The following is a 15,405-nucleotide window of genomic DNA, read 5'->3' as shown; positions in this document are numbered from 1 at the left end:
TAACTCACAAGATGGTTAGTTATGAAGATCAAGTGAGCCACTGCATAGAGAGGGCTTTGCAAACCATAGCAACAGCTAACATTTATCTAGTGCTTGTTATGTGCCAGGAACTGTGCTAAGTGCTTTACTCATATGATCATTTGAGCTTCACAGCAACTCCAAGAGTTAAGGTGCTATTATTATCCCCATTTTATAGATGAGGACACAGACAAGCAGACTAAGTGGTTTGCCCATGATCATACAACCAGGAAATATCTGAGGCCAGATTTGAATCCAGATCGATTCTCCTGACTCCAGACCTGGTACTCTATCCACTGTTCCACCTAGCAGTCCAACCAAATACCAAATGAATGTTAATTTGCCTGCCTTTCCTTTAAGATTACACTCCCAACAAAATTAATTAAAGGAAGCAGGAACCATCACAGAAAAAAAAAATTACATTCCATTAAGGCAGCTAGGTGGCTCGGTGGATAAAAAGCCAGGCCTGGAATTGGGAAAACTTGGGTTAAAATCAGGTCTCAAGACCCTTCCTAGCTATGGGACCTTGAGTAAGTCACAACCCTAATGGTCTAGCTCTTACCAATATTCTGCCTTGGACATATACCATAAAGATATATAGATATATATCTTTCCCCTTTCATTTCTCCCTCTCTCCTTATCCTCCATTTTCCACATATTTGTGTTTATGTAGCAGGGTATCCCAAAGATCTTTGTGTAGGTTTAAGGCTTAATGGCAGAAATGCCTTGTGTGTGTAAATATGTACGTGTGTATATATGCATGTGTGTATATGTTGACACGTGTATATAGATATAGAGACACAACACGCAGATTTATTTAATTCTCTCTCATTAGACAATGAGTTCCTGGGCTTGTAACAGGTAGAAACTGAAATGACTGAGGAAATAATGGCTTGAATTTTTTAAAAATAAAAGTAAATGAAAAATTCAAGTAGTAGGTAATTATTTTAAAAAATAACTTGGAAACATGACAACTATTTAACAACAACAACAAAAAAAAACAATCAGAAAGTCCATGTTTTGGCATTAAAAAAAAAACTTTAAAAATAGGGGAGGGGTTTGTCTGTACTGCAAATCCTGTTGTCACTCACAATCCTCGAAGGCTGGGCAGCAGATTCCAGTGAGTGTTTTATAAAGTGGGAGGCACCGTGTAAACGCATAAGCAAGTCATTCTGTAATTAAGATCCTCCTCCTCCGAGGGTCAAAAGTATACAGCTTTAGTGAGAGTAGACTCCATGACAAGGACTACTTTTGCAGGGTTCCTATTTATGTAAAAGTCCGTGTGCACCACTAGATTGTTCACCTACAAGGAAAAAAGCATCAATTACTCAAAGAAAGGAGTCAAATTCAATTTAGCAGTTACATAGTTGGGCTCCAGGAGGGGCTTCTTTTGGTATCCCCAAAGCTTATCAGCATGCCTATCAGCATTCAGTAGGTGCTTAAAAAAGAACAAGCACAAAGCCCTCACCTCAGGGGGCTCCAGGAAACCAGCTCAGTCAGGAGGAAACTGGAGGCTAAAAAAAAGAACCCAGGCTGCCAGCCCCCAAGGAGTTTACACACTAAAGGGAGATACAATAGGTACACAAATAACTATATACAGAGGGTATGCAAAGTGAGAGGGAGGGGAGAGTACTAACACCTAACAACTAGGTGAGCCAAGATCTGGGTATAGGGGATAAATCAGATCTAAACCTAGAAAGTGCTAGATATTCCAAGAGGCAGTGGTGAGGAGGGAATGCAAAAGAGACTACTTTGGAATGAAGGGGGGTGAGGGGAAGGAAGAGGGAGAGGGAAAGGGAGAGGGAGAGAGAGAGGGAGAGAGAGACAAAGAGACAGAGAGAGAGACAGAGACAAAGAGACAGAGAGAGACAGAGAGACAGAGAAAGAGAGAGAGACAGAGAGAGAGGGAGAAACAGAGAGGGGGAGAGAGGACAGAGAGAGAAAGGGAGAGAGAGGGGACAGAGAGAGATAGGGAGAGACAGAGAGAGACAGAGAGGGAGAGACAGAGAGAGAGACACACAGAGAGAGGACAGAGAGACACAGAGAGAGAGAGAGAGAGAGAGAGAGAGAGAGAGAGAGACAGAGACAGAGACAGAGACAGAGACAGAGACAGAGAGACAGAGAGACAGAGAGGGAGAGACAGAGAGAGAGAGACAGAGAGAGGACAGAGAGAGAGAGAGAGGGACAGAGAGAGAGGGACAGAGAGAGAGACACACAGAGAGAGGACAGAGAGAGAGACACAGAGAGAGAGACAGAGACAGAGAGGGAGAGACAGAGAGGGGGAGAGAGGACAGAGAGAGAAAGGGAGAGAGAGACACAAGAGAGAGACACAGAGAGAGGACAGAGAGAGGGAGGACAGAGAGAGAGAGGGAGACAGAGAGAGAGGGAGACAGAGAGACAGAGAGAGGGGGAGAGGGAGAGAGATAGAGAGAGAGGGAGAGAGAGAGAGAACAGAGAGACAGAGAGAGGGAGAGAGACAGAGAGAGAGGGAGAGAGAGAGAGAGACAGAGAGAGAGAGGACAGAGAGAGAGGGGGAGAGAGAGAAACAGAGAGACAGAGAGAGGGAGAGAGACAGAGAGAGAGGGGGAGAGAGAGAAACAGAGAGACAGAGAAAGAGAGAGCACAGAGAGAGAGAGAGAAGGAGGAGGGTGGGGGGGAAGACAGAGAGACATGTTATAGCATAGCAGAGAGGAGGGAACAGAGATGTCATCTCTACCAACCCACAATCTTGATTTGAAGCCTGGAACAGTTTTCTAGAATTGGCTGAGAGAGAACAATGTTCCAGTACAGTATAATAGCAATGTATAATATCATTCTAATAAAAAAATGATGATAATGAAGATATTTCAATAAACTTGACACTGCTTTCTCTTCATCCAGTCCAAATGTGAGGGCTGAGTCGTAGCTCCTGCTTCCAGGTTAATCTATTATCATTCCTGGGCAAAAATTCAAAGCTGAAAGTGGCATGGGACATTGTACCCCAAGTTTTAGAAGTATTTTAGGCCAAACTGTAAACAGGAACTTCCTTTGCTCCCTTATATTCTTGTGACTCCTGATAAGACCCTAAGAGGAATATTCTTGCATTGTCCTTTAGATTTGAGTTGGACAGAGAGATACACCTTCAGGCTATGCCTTGATACCATCTGGTTGGATCTCAGACATCCATCTGTCCCCTAAAGGATGAGGGTCACTCCCTATCAAGGCTTCACTGTAGTAAAGGGAATAAAGACCCCACACTTGATGTGGACTGGACTGAGAGGCAGCTTCCCTCCTAGGCTGTCCTCCTGATCAGATTCAACAGTACCTTCTAAAATAATAAATTTCTCTTTTTATTTTTAAGCTAAGTTTTGGAGTCTTGCATTCTTGCAAAGGGTACCCTTCCTGAACCCATGAGGTTCACCTTAAGCCCCCCACAACAATAGGATACAGAAGGATGAGAGCATGAAAAACTAAAAAATTACTATTTTAATAAACAGCCCAGCCCCTTGTTTACTAGCTGTATCAATAGCTGTACAATCCCTGAAATCAAAGTAGTTTAAAATCTACCAAAGAGACAAAATAATTTGAGAAAAGAGTTTGGAAAAAGAAGGTACCATCTCAGGGGGAAAAAGACTTCAGGTCAGAGTGCACATGTATGTGCCCCCTACACACACACACACACACACACACACACACACACACACATCCTACTTAGGGAATTCTAGGAAATGTTCTAACAGAATTGAAATAAACACTTGTTAAATGGTGGAGGGAAAAAAGCATAACATGGAGCATGAATCCATTTGTTGAATACTCACCTGAGTAAAAAAATCTGCAATATGCCACTTCTTGCCATGTTGCCGAAAGACTTCATCTATGGCTTGAATCATCACAGAACCATCACGTGGATGGCGGAAAGCAACATGATCTAACAGTGGAGAAATGAGAATGTTGTTTATATTTTTTATTAAAGTGTCCTTTAAAAAAATCACAATCTGAAATCTAGAAAACCCATTTATTAAGCAAGCTATGCCCTTGTTCTAGGAAACACAAGGCCATTTCTGCATTTTCACTGAGGTGTCTAGTATTTACACTTTTGCTGCCTCCCAAATATGTTCCTTGGGCCCTTCGCCCTACCAGCTCATTAGCCAGGTGGTCTCGATGCCTGACCCATAAAGAATCCATGGAGGATGAGATCAGTAAATAATTTACACTGGGCCAGGAACCAGGAAAAGCTTCTTGGGATCCAGCAAAACAGTCTGGGGGTCTCCGGATACTATCTAAATAAAGCCTAGGCTCTGTTTTGCCAATGATGTTCCAGCCAAAAACGTGCAACTTTCGGGGTCTCAAATAGACCTGTAAAGTAGCTGGCTAGTCTTCAAAGCCTCCTCCTGCTCCCAGTCAGAAGGATGTCCTATAGGACATCCTCAAGCGCAGTTAGACTTCACCTAAAAACTTCAAATAAGGGAAAAGCTACTACTAAGGTAGCCAATTCTCCCCTTGGACAGCAATAACGGTTAGGCAGGCCTTACTAACAGTAACCCACATATGCCTCCCCGCATTTTCTACCCTTCTTAGAGCCCCGCCACACTATCAGAATTTTAAGAGCCGCACTCTCTAACCCATTCCTAAATAAGAATTTACTCTACCATATGGTCAAGAAATTAATGCTCACCAAAGCTTTACTTGAAGGTCTCTAACATAAAGGCACCCACCACTTCCCAAACCAGTCTTCTTTAGACTGATTCGAAATATTAGAAGCTTTCCCCATCATCAAGCCTAGACCTACTCCTTTGCAACTTTCACTCACTCTTCCTAGTTCTGCCCTTTAGCCAAGGTTAACAAATCTAATCATTCTTCCCACATGATAGTCCTTCAGATTCTTGACAATAGTTATCATGTGACCCCTAATCTTCTCTTTTGCCAAACTAAACATCCTGTTTTAAAAAATATATAAAGAGGCGGGAAGGGAATGTACCCCGGATGAGGGAAGCTTGGACTGCGAGGTAGAGAGAGATGGGGAAAGGGAGAACCCCCTCCTCAAAGCAGGGTTCAGGGGGAGACAGCAGATGTAATGGGCTGGCTCAGAGAGAGGATATATTCAAGCTATATTACCATTCTGGTTGCTCTCCTCCTAATCTCCCCAGGTTATCCACGTCTTTCCTAAATGAGGTACTCAACATTGAACCCAACATTCCAGCTGTGCGTGGTCTGACTTTGGCAATGGACAATGGGATGATCATTAGCCAATTTCTGGACATCCTCTCTTAATGCAATTTCTGTCTCCCACAGCACAGTGTTGATTCCTATTTGGCTTGTAGTTCATTGAAATCCCCAGATATTTTTGCAATTGTATTTCTCTCCAGCCAAATCTCCCCTATATTTTAAGTGTGGAGGCTCAGTTAAGACTTTGACTTAATGTCAAATTACGCTTTACTAAATTCTGATGAACATTCTAGCCTGTTTGAGATCTTTTTGGGTTATGATTCGACGTGAAACTTATTGATTAGCCCTCTCAGTGGGTGTCATCTGAAAATTTTATAAGCATGCCATCTTTGCCTTCATCCAAATGAGGGACTGAGATGTCAAACAATATGGAGCCAGTGGGAGTCCACCTAACTACAAATGATTGACCAAAAGACCAAAATCCTAGTAGATTGAATCAATGATGTATTAGGAAAGATAATCCATGAAATTAGTATTTCTAGTCCTTGGTGATCTATGTGTATATGTGATGAACAAGGATAAGTTTTTACTATAAATGTGAAACCTAAATCACCGGAAATGGATTAAAAAAATTAAAACCCTTACCTTTTGTCTTAGAATCAATACCGCGTATGGGTTCCAAGGCAAGAGTGGGCATTAAGTGACTTGCCCAGGGTCACACAACTAGGAAGTGTCTGAGGCCAAATTGATCCCCGGACTTCCCATTTCTGAGTCTGGCTTTTAATCCACTGAGCCACCTATATTCCCGCCCAGAAATGGATTTTTAATAGTCATGATAACTTTCACTTAGCTGAATTAATCTGCTTTAGCCACACGTACATTTATAGCCTTACCATCTTGGGTGGCATAGATGATGTAGTAATCACTGGATGTGGGGAGTCGCTTTTTCTCTGAAAGATCCAGTTCCATTGGTTCATCATCGGCTTGAACAACGCCACCATCTCTTTTATCTGTTTTTGAGAGAAGAGGTGAATGGACAGTGAAACAAACAATCATCTAGTAATTGGCTACGAATGCCAAACAAACACATCCTAAACAAGCCCATGTCACTGCAAATACACTGGAGAGGGGGGTGGTTCACAATCCTGGGCTCCCAACAGTTCCACAATAGCTATCCAACCCAGATCCCAACCTAGGCGCAAACCTCACCTGTGGGAACAGCCACAGTGCTCAGAATTGGTAGGCCATGTCATCATATTGGAGGCTAATCGGCTCCTAACATCATAGATTCATAGCTAGGAGGGGCTTTAGGGACAATCCTTATTTTACAAATAAGGAAACTAAGCCCTAGAGAGGTTCCATGATTTGTCCAGTGTCACAAAGAAGTCAGTAAGTCTCTCTATAAACATATTTTAATGTCAGTTATTATTAGTAATTATTTTAAATGACAGAACCAGGATTCAAATGCAGATCCTCTGTTTCCAAATCCAGAGCCTTTTCCACTGCATTTAACTGGGCCCTGAGAAACCACAGAAAATTATCCCAGATACGACAAAGAGGACAGGGCCACTGGCAAACACATAAAAAAGGAGAAGGGGAGAGTATGACAGTGGAAAAACAGTAAAGCCTTGGAATTAGAAATAATAGGAGCTTGAATCCATTTACTTAAAAGGCCCAAGACATTCTTAATTTGTAGAATTATAACATCATGGTACTTTGAGCCTAGAAATATAAACATTTAACATTTTTTTTTAAACCCTTACCTTCCGTCTTGGAGTCAATACTGTGTATTGGCTCCAAGGCAGAAGAGTGGTAAGGGCTAGGCAATGGGGGTCAAGTGACTTGCCCAGGGTCACCCAGCTGGGAAGTGTCTGAGGCCAGATTTGAACCTAGGACCTCCCGTCTCTAGGCCTGGCTCTCAATCCACTGAGATACCCAGCTGCCCCCCAAAATTTAACATTTTTATAGAGGTAAAGGTGCAGCTAATGAGTATTTCTTCTTAAGCTATGAAGATCTGCAACAGGGAAAGAATCACGTCATTCTCTGATGGAAAGGGTCAGAATTTCTCAGGGACAAGAAGAAAATGCTTACAGGAAAGCCCAAGAATTCCCTACCACTTATGATATTTTCTTTGTCCTTCTGCTTACCTCCTCTACAGGCCTGGATTACAAAGATCTTTGGTTTCTCTTGAAGTGCTGGGCAGTTTTCATTGTTGAACATTTCAAAAATGTCTGATAAGTTGACTCTTTCATTAGATTTTGTTTTTATATGGCCTTTTCCTCCATGGGCCATAAGAGTAACAAGGCAGCAGCTAACTTCTTCTTTTATTCCATTTATTCCATCTCGAAACTGTGTTAGTTTCTCAAATAACTCCTGTGGCAAATAGCATTGCAAAATACATTTATTACAGAGTTAAAACCATGTGCATAATTGTCAGAGTTCCCTCATTTTACTCCAGTGGTGATACTGATTGCTTATCTTCTAACATAAAATACAGACCCTTAAAAAGAAGTGAATTTCTAAGATGCCATCATCTTTGTAGGCAGTTTTGAAAAGGACTCTGGCAGTCAGGAATAAGCTTAAAATGCAAGAGAAAATCAGGAGGAAAAAATATTTCCTTTTTATTATAATTGCAGAACTCTGGGATTATTTTGGGGATTGCATATAGCACCTAATATAATATATTATATTATTATATGTGTGTATATATATGTATATATTTAATATAATAAAAAATAAATAAAAATAAAAATAAATAATAAAATAATAAAACAATATAATAGTACCTAATATAAATTTCATCATGAATTTTCAAGTTATATATGGGAAATCTAATCTCTAAGTTTTGTTTACAAAAATAAAATTGGATAAATGTACAAAAACTCAATATTAATTATTATGAGGAGTAGTAGGACCAGCAATTGTCTCTAGGGCAAGGGGACAGGACTTCCCTGAGCTGTTTTTCCCAGGCAGAGAGTATCGGGTAGGGTGAAAGGGAACAAAATGAGGCTAAACCCCAAATAAACCAAAGGAATGAAATGAAATTCATTAGTAATTCCTGCCTCTCAGAAGATTCTCTTGTCGGGGTTTTTAAAGGGAGAGTCCATTCATGGCTGGGTCGGGTGGTATTCATGGCTATCTCTTTAAAAAAAAGAAAAGAGGCCATAAAAATCAGTTACCAACCTAAGGGTTGTGTCTTAACATTTACCTCTTCATCAGGATCATCACAATATGTATATTCAAACTTGCACTTTTCAAGCCAGTTTTTTATTCTACTTATATCCTGTTTAGCCCCTGGTCTGCCAGTCTTCACACACATCACAAAGGCCTTTCGTGTTCGGTCCATGTTATAGCGATCCTGTTTGTAAGTAAAATTAATAATGATAATGCAGTCCATGTAGCAGGAAACACAACACCCTGGCCACACAGGCCCATCTGCGGTCCATCTAGCCCTGGTCAGTGATGGACTCTCAGGTCAGCCCAAAACTGACCGTCTCTCTTTGGGGCAGGGGTGTAGGGGGGAGGGGGTGTATGTACTTGTAACAAATTAGTTTCATTTATAAGTCTCTGATATGTTCCCTGTCAGACTAGATCTAAGAGTACAAATCACTCATTCTGAAGTACATAGAACCAGTAAGGCAGGGAGGGTCATTTCTAACCAAACTACCCCATGCAAAACACCAGAATCACACCACCAATGAACCTTATACCACTCTGAACCAAGTGGGTGTTTGTTTGGGGTCTATCTGGGAACCAGGTAACCCTCTGAGGGAACAGAAAATAGAATATTATGGATTCCTTACTTGCTGGATATTTCTAATTCTTTCTACAAATCAGAAACTTTGGAAAAATTAATTGAATTAAACCAGAGAACTAAGGTACTTTGTAGTCCCCCAAATCTCCCCAACTCTGGAGGTATGGATCCTGATGATTCCAACAAGAAGAACACGTCACTTAAGTCTCTGGACAGAAGTGGCCTTCCTTATTCTTTCCTCTACCCATGTCAGTCCAGAGGTGGCCACCACCAAAAGGATCAGGGTCTGATGACCACTAGGATACAGAATCAGTGTGAGTGAATAAGAAAGCAATTCTGGCATTCCTTAATAATATGAAATCAGTTTGAAAAGCTAGGTTGGAGCCAAACTGTGAAAAAAGTCTAAATGCCAAACAGAAGAGACTATATTTTATCCCAGAAGGATTAGGGAACCAATGGAGTTTTTTGAATAAAGAAGGGAAATAACATATAAATCTCCCCTTTTATAGCTAGGTTAAGTTGCTAGTTCAGTGGCCTAAATAAGAAGCCAATTGGCTGTTAAGACACATTTTCCAGGTCTAGAAAAAAATTTAGAATTTACCAATTCAGAACTGTCATCTTCATATGGTCTCTTCAAATTCATCCTTGACATACTTTCTATTTTCAGGAAAAATGGATGGAAAAAAAGAACAAAGAATCAAGTTACTCATTGCTTTCCTATGAATTATTTCTCTCTGTCCCTAACAGAAGGTCCCCCAAACTAGCCTGAGCTAGGTCTGACCTAGACCCCAAACTAGGTCTGAGCAGTCAGTATATCCTGAAAAACATCTCTGTTGCCACTGGGATCCAAGATAGGTCTTTCCCAGGCCATGGCCACTGCATTGGCTTCACTTTTCTTCCATTCCTAATCTCAGCTCTTGTGTGAGTCAATTTAACATATCAATCATGTTTGCTCTCAGATCCTTTGCTCCCTTTGTCCTATCACCATTCCCACCTAGCCAAATTCCACCTGGATGACTCTTCCCATCTCCCTCTTTAGCAGGAACTGCAGCAGGAAGCAGCTGAGAGATGTCTTCCAACAGAACTAATGGGATCCACTAAAGATTTAACCTTCCCAATCTCAAAAGGGCCCTCACTAGAGCAAGGTAATCTTTTTACTCTCCCCAATCACCACAATGGCTGCTTTCCTTTTTTCCTCCAGCCTTCCCTATCATTTTTCCTCCTATCCTCTCTCATATTTAACTGCCTCATATTTAACTTTAAAAATCGCTCCCATTAGGAAGCACAGAAGACAGAGTTAGAACTGTAGTCAGGAAGACCTGCATTCAAATCCAATTTCAGACCCTTACTAGCTGTGTGATCATGTACAGGTAACTTAATTTCTGTCTGCATCAGTTTCCTTAATTGTAAAAAGGGGATCACGATAGCACCCACCTCCCAGGGTTGCTATGACAACCAAATGAGATCTTATTTGTAAACTGCTTAAAACAGTGCCCAGTGTCTCGATAAAAATCTGTAATGAAGAGAGAAAATGAGACACAAAAGTCAGAGCACAATCTATTTATCAGCAAGGATAGCAATTACCAATAGCAGAGGTCAATGATCACTCAACGATCAAAGACACATTTGATAGTCAGAACAGCCTTTTTTACAGTTTGGTTACTTGAGTTCATTACATAAGGTCCACCGGTACCAACTAAACTAAGACTGACTGGTCTATCATTTTGCTGATTTGCAAAAGGGGGGGCAGGGGATCTCTAGAACCCACAGGGGAAACCCAGAATTGAACAGCTTCTGAAAAAGTGTCCAGTCCAATTCCCACTCCTCACCCCCACCCCAGAGAAAACTAGTGCTAAGAAAAACATCTCCTGACCAAGTTGAATCATCCTCCAACCATCTTCTTTATCTCCTTCAAGAGCCTAGAGGTCCAGTCTCAGCTGTATGCAGTCTACTACCTAATCTCTTCCAAACTCTTCAACCAATTTCCCAGATCCAAAAATAAACCCAAACCTAAATGCTAGACTTTAGCTACAATGATTACTAAAACTCTTAATCAATCAGTAATCAATAATCAGCTTCACACAAACACAAAGCAAATGTTTAATAAAAGCTGGTTTCCTTCCTTTCATGAACTCTACTTACCTCTACTTCCTCTCCTCTCATTCTTCAACCGTTGCAATCTAGCTTATGGTCTCATCACTCAACAAAAACTGCTTTCTGCAGATTTGCCAATGACCATTTCATCGACAAATCTGATGGACCCCTTCTCAACCCTTATCCTTATTCACCACTCTATAGTACTTGACTTTAATAATGATCCCCATCTTTTCCTCCTAGATGCTTTCTCCTCTAAGGGATCTTGGGATTCTGGAGAAAGTGAATAAGTATTTATATAATGCCTACTATGGGCCAGACACTTTTTACAAGTATTATCTCCTTGGATTCTCATAACATACCTGCAAAACAGTACTATGTTATCTCCTTTTTTCACCTGAGGAAACTGAGGCAAAGAGAGATTTAGCTAATAAGTGTCTGAAATTGGATTTGAACTTTAAATAGTCCCAGGGAACTAACCACTCTAAAAACAGCTGCCTTTCTTGATTCTCTTCTTTCCTATCTGAATGTTCTTTATCAGCATCCTTTGCTTAACCACCATCTATATTATGTTCCCTTATGGTTGGTACATCCCAGTGCTCTGTCCTGGTCCCTCTTCTCTTCTCTCCCCCTCTCTTTTTAATTGATGGATTGACACAGAGTACAGCTACCATTCCCTTAATTAGTAACATCATTGGTTTCCAAGGATTTAGTCATTATCCTGGTGCAGATAAGTCCCAGATTCCCTATCTGGCTCTAGTCTCTCTCCTCACCTCTAGTCCCACATAAGCCATTGCCTCCCTTCCTTAAGTCTCTTCCTACTCCAACCCATTGCTCACATACCAGCCAGAGGGATTTCCCTAAGGTACAGCTCCACTCTTTCTCAGTAAGGTCCAGTGGCTCCCTATTACCTCTAGGATCCAATTTATTTTATTTAAAGCTCTTTACTTTTTGGACCCAACCTATCTTTCTAGGTCTACTACACTCCATTTCCCTCCATGCTCCCTCTAGTCCAGCTACATGGACCTTCTCACCCATAATAATGTTCCACCTTGTACTGGTCTATACTATCTTCATCTCTGCCTCTTGGAATCCTGGGTCTCCTGCAAGGTTCAGTTCAAGCTTCATCTTCACATGAGGACTTTCGTGACTCCCCCACCACCAACTATGGTGGTCTCCAAAATCACTGTGCATAGATTCTGATTTTATTTCGTGTTTATACTTCTCTGCCTATATGCCAAGCTCCCTGAAGGCAGGAACTATTTCACTTTTTGTCTTTGTGCCTCCAGCCTCTAGCACAGTACCTGGCAAATAGCAGGTACTTAGTCAATATTTACTGATCGATTAAGATCTGGTTTGTTGGTTTGTTTTCATTTCCATGCCTGTTTTATTGCTTTTGTCTATTTGCTGGATGCTAAGTGGGAGGAGGGAAGGAGGAGACAAAAGGCAGGACAGAAGTAAACCACAGATTTAAATGCAGAAAGTAAATGGGAGAGTGGGTGAGGCTAAGGGGAGAGGGATTAGGCTACAAGAAGAAATGAATTTCATAAAGTCAGAAAAGGCCTTTTGTTCTAAAGCTTTGCTGTCTATACAGGTTTATAATGGGAAAAAGAGATAGCTGATGGACAGATAGGCAGACAGACAGATAGATGTAGACAGATTACACAAATTAATGAATGGACAAATAAATAAATGAAGAAAGAAAAATTCAAAGAAAGAATTTCTATTTTCTTACTTACAAACTCCATCTTTCTTTAAATTGGTAATGGGATAGTTAATCCTGGAATCATTTATTAAGTGCCAACTATGTACCAGGCAATGGGGATACAAAAGTGAAAGACAATCCCTGCCCTCAGTGAGATCACGGTCTAATGGAGGAGACAACATGCAAACAGAAATGTCCAAGATGGAAACGGGCTAAATAGGAGATGACATCAGACAAGACCCGAAGATGAAGGAGGCTTGGAGCCCACTTCCTTTAGAAGGGGTGCCTTTGGCTGATCTCTGAAGGAAGCCAGGCAAGCCAAGAGATGAAGATGAAGAGAACAGGAGCTGTAAACCTAGTTCAGCCATACTCACCCACAACTGTCTTTGCTGGTTGAGTTCCTCAAGATGAAAAATGTTTCCTGCTACAGAGTAGCAAGAATCTACAAGGATTATCCATCCCGCCAACCCCACTCCCCTCCACCCTGTATGGTCAGAAAAATAAGTGCGGTGGGAAGGCGGAACGAAGACACATTGAGAAAACAGGTGGTAAAAGGGAAAATAAGGTTCATGTCAAAAGGTTTTCTGCTCCCTTCATTTTATATTTATATCTTTCTCATTTTCTACTCCCATAATAAATCTACTGGTTCCCCATGTTCAATTCCCCGTCTAATGTTCAGCTGACTCTCTTCTCATTGGCCAGCTTCCGGATGGAGGGAGTGTCTTCACAGACCCTCTCCGAAGCCCTCTAGTAAAATCCAAAACCGACCAAGAATCTTCTTCTACAATATCCGTGATGCAGGTCATAACTGAAGCCCCACCCCCCACCCCCAGTGAAGAGAAGCCTCTCCGGAGAGCTGATGGGTAGGAAACCTGCCTTTTCGGGACTTCCACCCGTCATCAGTCCTTGTTTTGGGCCAAGCCTCACAAGAACTGACTGCTCTCCCACACCCATCCTGACCCGGTGGGCTTTACTACATCTACTTGGGCTCCTGCGTCTCAAAGCTCAGGAAATCTAAAATGGAAAGGACATCTGGGAAATAAAAGACCCGAGTTCAAGCAGTATGCTTAACAGCCACCTCGAGGGAAGGAGCAAACATCAACTGGACACTGAAGTTTCAGCAGCCTTACTAATATTTTCTCCATCGCTTTCTTAAGCTGCGCCAATCAACAAACAATAAATTAGATCTGGCTTGGCAGTGTAAATGTTCACACTGACAATTTAACAATCCCCTTCATTGCGCCAGGATCCCAGGCACTTGGGGTTCAAGTCTTGGCTCTGATCCTTATCCTTACGGACCCTGAAGCTGACTAGCTGGGTGACCATGGATAGGCTTAACCTCTAAGCCTCGGTTTGTTCGTCTGTAAAACGGAGCTAAATAGCTTAAAGTGGAGCAGTAGTCCCATTAGTTTAGCAGGGGTCTAACCGGGCTCACGCAAGAGAGGGTGACTTCAAGAGCTCAGTGTGGTTCAGGCCAGATTATTCTTTTAATGGTGCTAGCCCCGCCCCCGCCCCACCCCCATCGCCCGGAGGCAAGCCCGTGCCGTGCCGCCCCCTTACCCCACTCGAGGGCCAGGTCTTTACGGGGCACCTGCCCAAGCACCTGGACAAGGACCCGGGGGGTCCCGGTCATAACGTAGCGCTTCAGGAGCAGATCGGCCAGCTCCTCCGGCTTTGTGGCCATCTCCAGGTCGTGCCTGGAGACTCGGGGCTCCTCCCCGACGTTCCTCAAGTAGATCCCAAAGCGCCTCAGCTCCTCCGGGCTCAGCTTTGTCAGCGTGCTCACCACCTGGGCCTTGAACGTTTCCATGTCGGGCTGCAGCATACTGCCTGGCTGCCTGGCGGGGGAGAGGGTGGTGGGGGGATCGGGCGCGGGACGGAAAAGGGGGCAGGGCCAGGAGCGGCAGCTGCAGCGAAAGTGAAAGAGACCCCGCTTCGGAGGCTGGCGGTCCGCGCGGGGAGGAGGGGCGAGCCGGCGCGGACCCCGCCCCCGGGGTGAAGCTGGGCTGCGGGGGAATTGGCGCGCTCCTCCCCTCCGCGTGTCCGTTTGTCTGCCCGTCTTTCCCTCCCTTTCTCCTATCTCCCTCGGCCCCATCTCTCGTCTTTTCTCCCCACCCTCTCCTCTCAGCCTCCATTTCTCCATCCCTTCATTCCCCCCCTCCAGTCCTCCTCCTCCATCTCTCTCTCACACTCTCTTCCCTCCCTCTCTCTTTCGAGTACCATCTTCCTACTCCACTTCGCGCGGAGGGTTGGGGCAGTTCAGGCAGGTGCCTGAGGCGTTTTGCCCTCTTCCTTTGGAATATTCGAGATGGAAGGGAGGGGCCTTTCGGATGCCCCAGTGCAGCCTCCTCTTTTTATAAGCAGTTAGACCGCGCTGATCTCTGGGCTTTCCTATTACTGCCGCCTCCCTGTAGGGAGGATCCAGGATAACGCCCGGCTTGATGGATTACTTCTTGTGCCATGCTGGCCAAGTGGTCGTGAGCCTCCGTTTTCTCCTCCGTAAAAACTGAGTTCGAGTGGGTCCCCTAGAATCCTTTGGGCAATGGGGATCCCCTGGGGGAGTGGCTGGACAGTGGGACTGTGACCAAAAGGTGGGGGACAGGGAATAAATAATAAAGGAAGTGCAGTAATAAGGCCATTGTGATCATTGGGAGGTGGGAAGGGGACCAGACTAGGGTGAGCTCTGTGG

The 15,405-nt window shown here is 43.3% G+C and overlaps 1 protein-coding gene across 2 annotated transcripts; it reads right to left on the bottom strand.

Annotated features, from left to right (window-relative positions):
- Positions 1-805: 805 nt before the first annotated feature.
- LOC677869 (caspase-15) lies at positions 806-15,040 on the bottom strand. Of its 2 annotated transcripts, XM_007504458.3 has the most exons (8): positions 14,937-15,040; positions 14,277-14,554; positions 9,519-9,574; positions 8,372-8,521; positions 7,311-7,536; positions 6,057-6,173; positions 3,816-3,925; positions 806-1,321 (listed from the first exon to the last, which is right to left on the bottom strand). In XM_007504458.3, exons 2-8 carry the CDS (start codon positions 14,539-14,541, stop codon positions 1,220-1,222), a joined length of 1,026 nt encoding a protein of 341 aa, XP_007504520.2. In that variant the 5' UTR covers positions 14,542-14,554; positions 14,937-15,040; the 3' UTR covers positions 806-1,219.
- Between the last annotated feature and the right edge of the window lie 365 nt (positions 15,041-15,405).

Source organism: Monodelphis domestica, chromosome 5, assembly GCF_027887165.1.
Source record: "Monodelphis domestica isolate mMonDom1 chromosome 5, mMonDom1.pri, whole genome shotgun sequence".
NCBI classification, from domain to species: domain Eukaryota; kingdom Metazoa; phylum Chordata; class Mammalia; order Didelphimorphia; family Didelphidae; genus Monodelphis; species Monodelphis domestica.
This window is presented reverse-complemented; position numbering and strand designations above follow the sequence as displayed.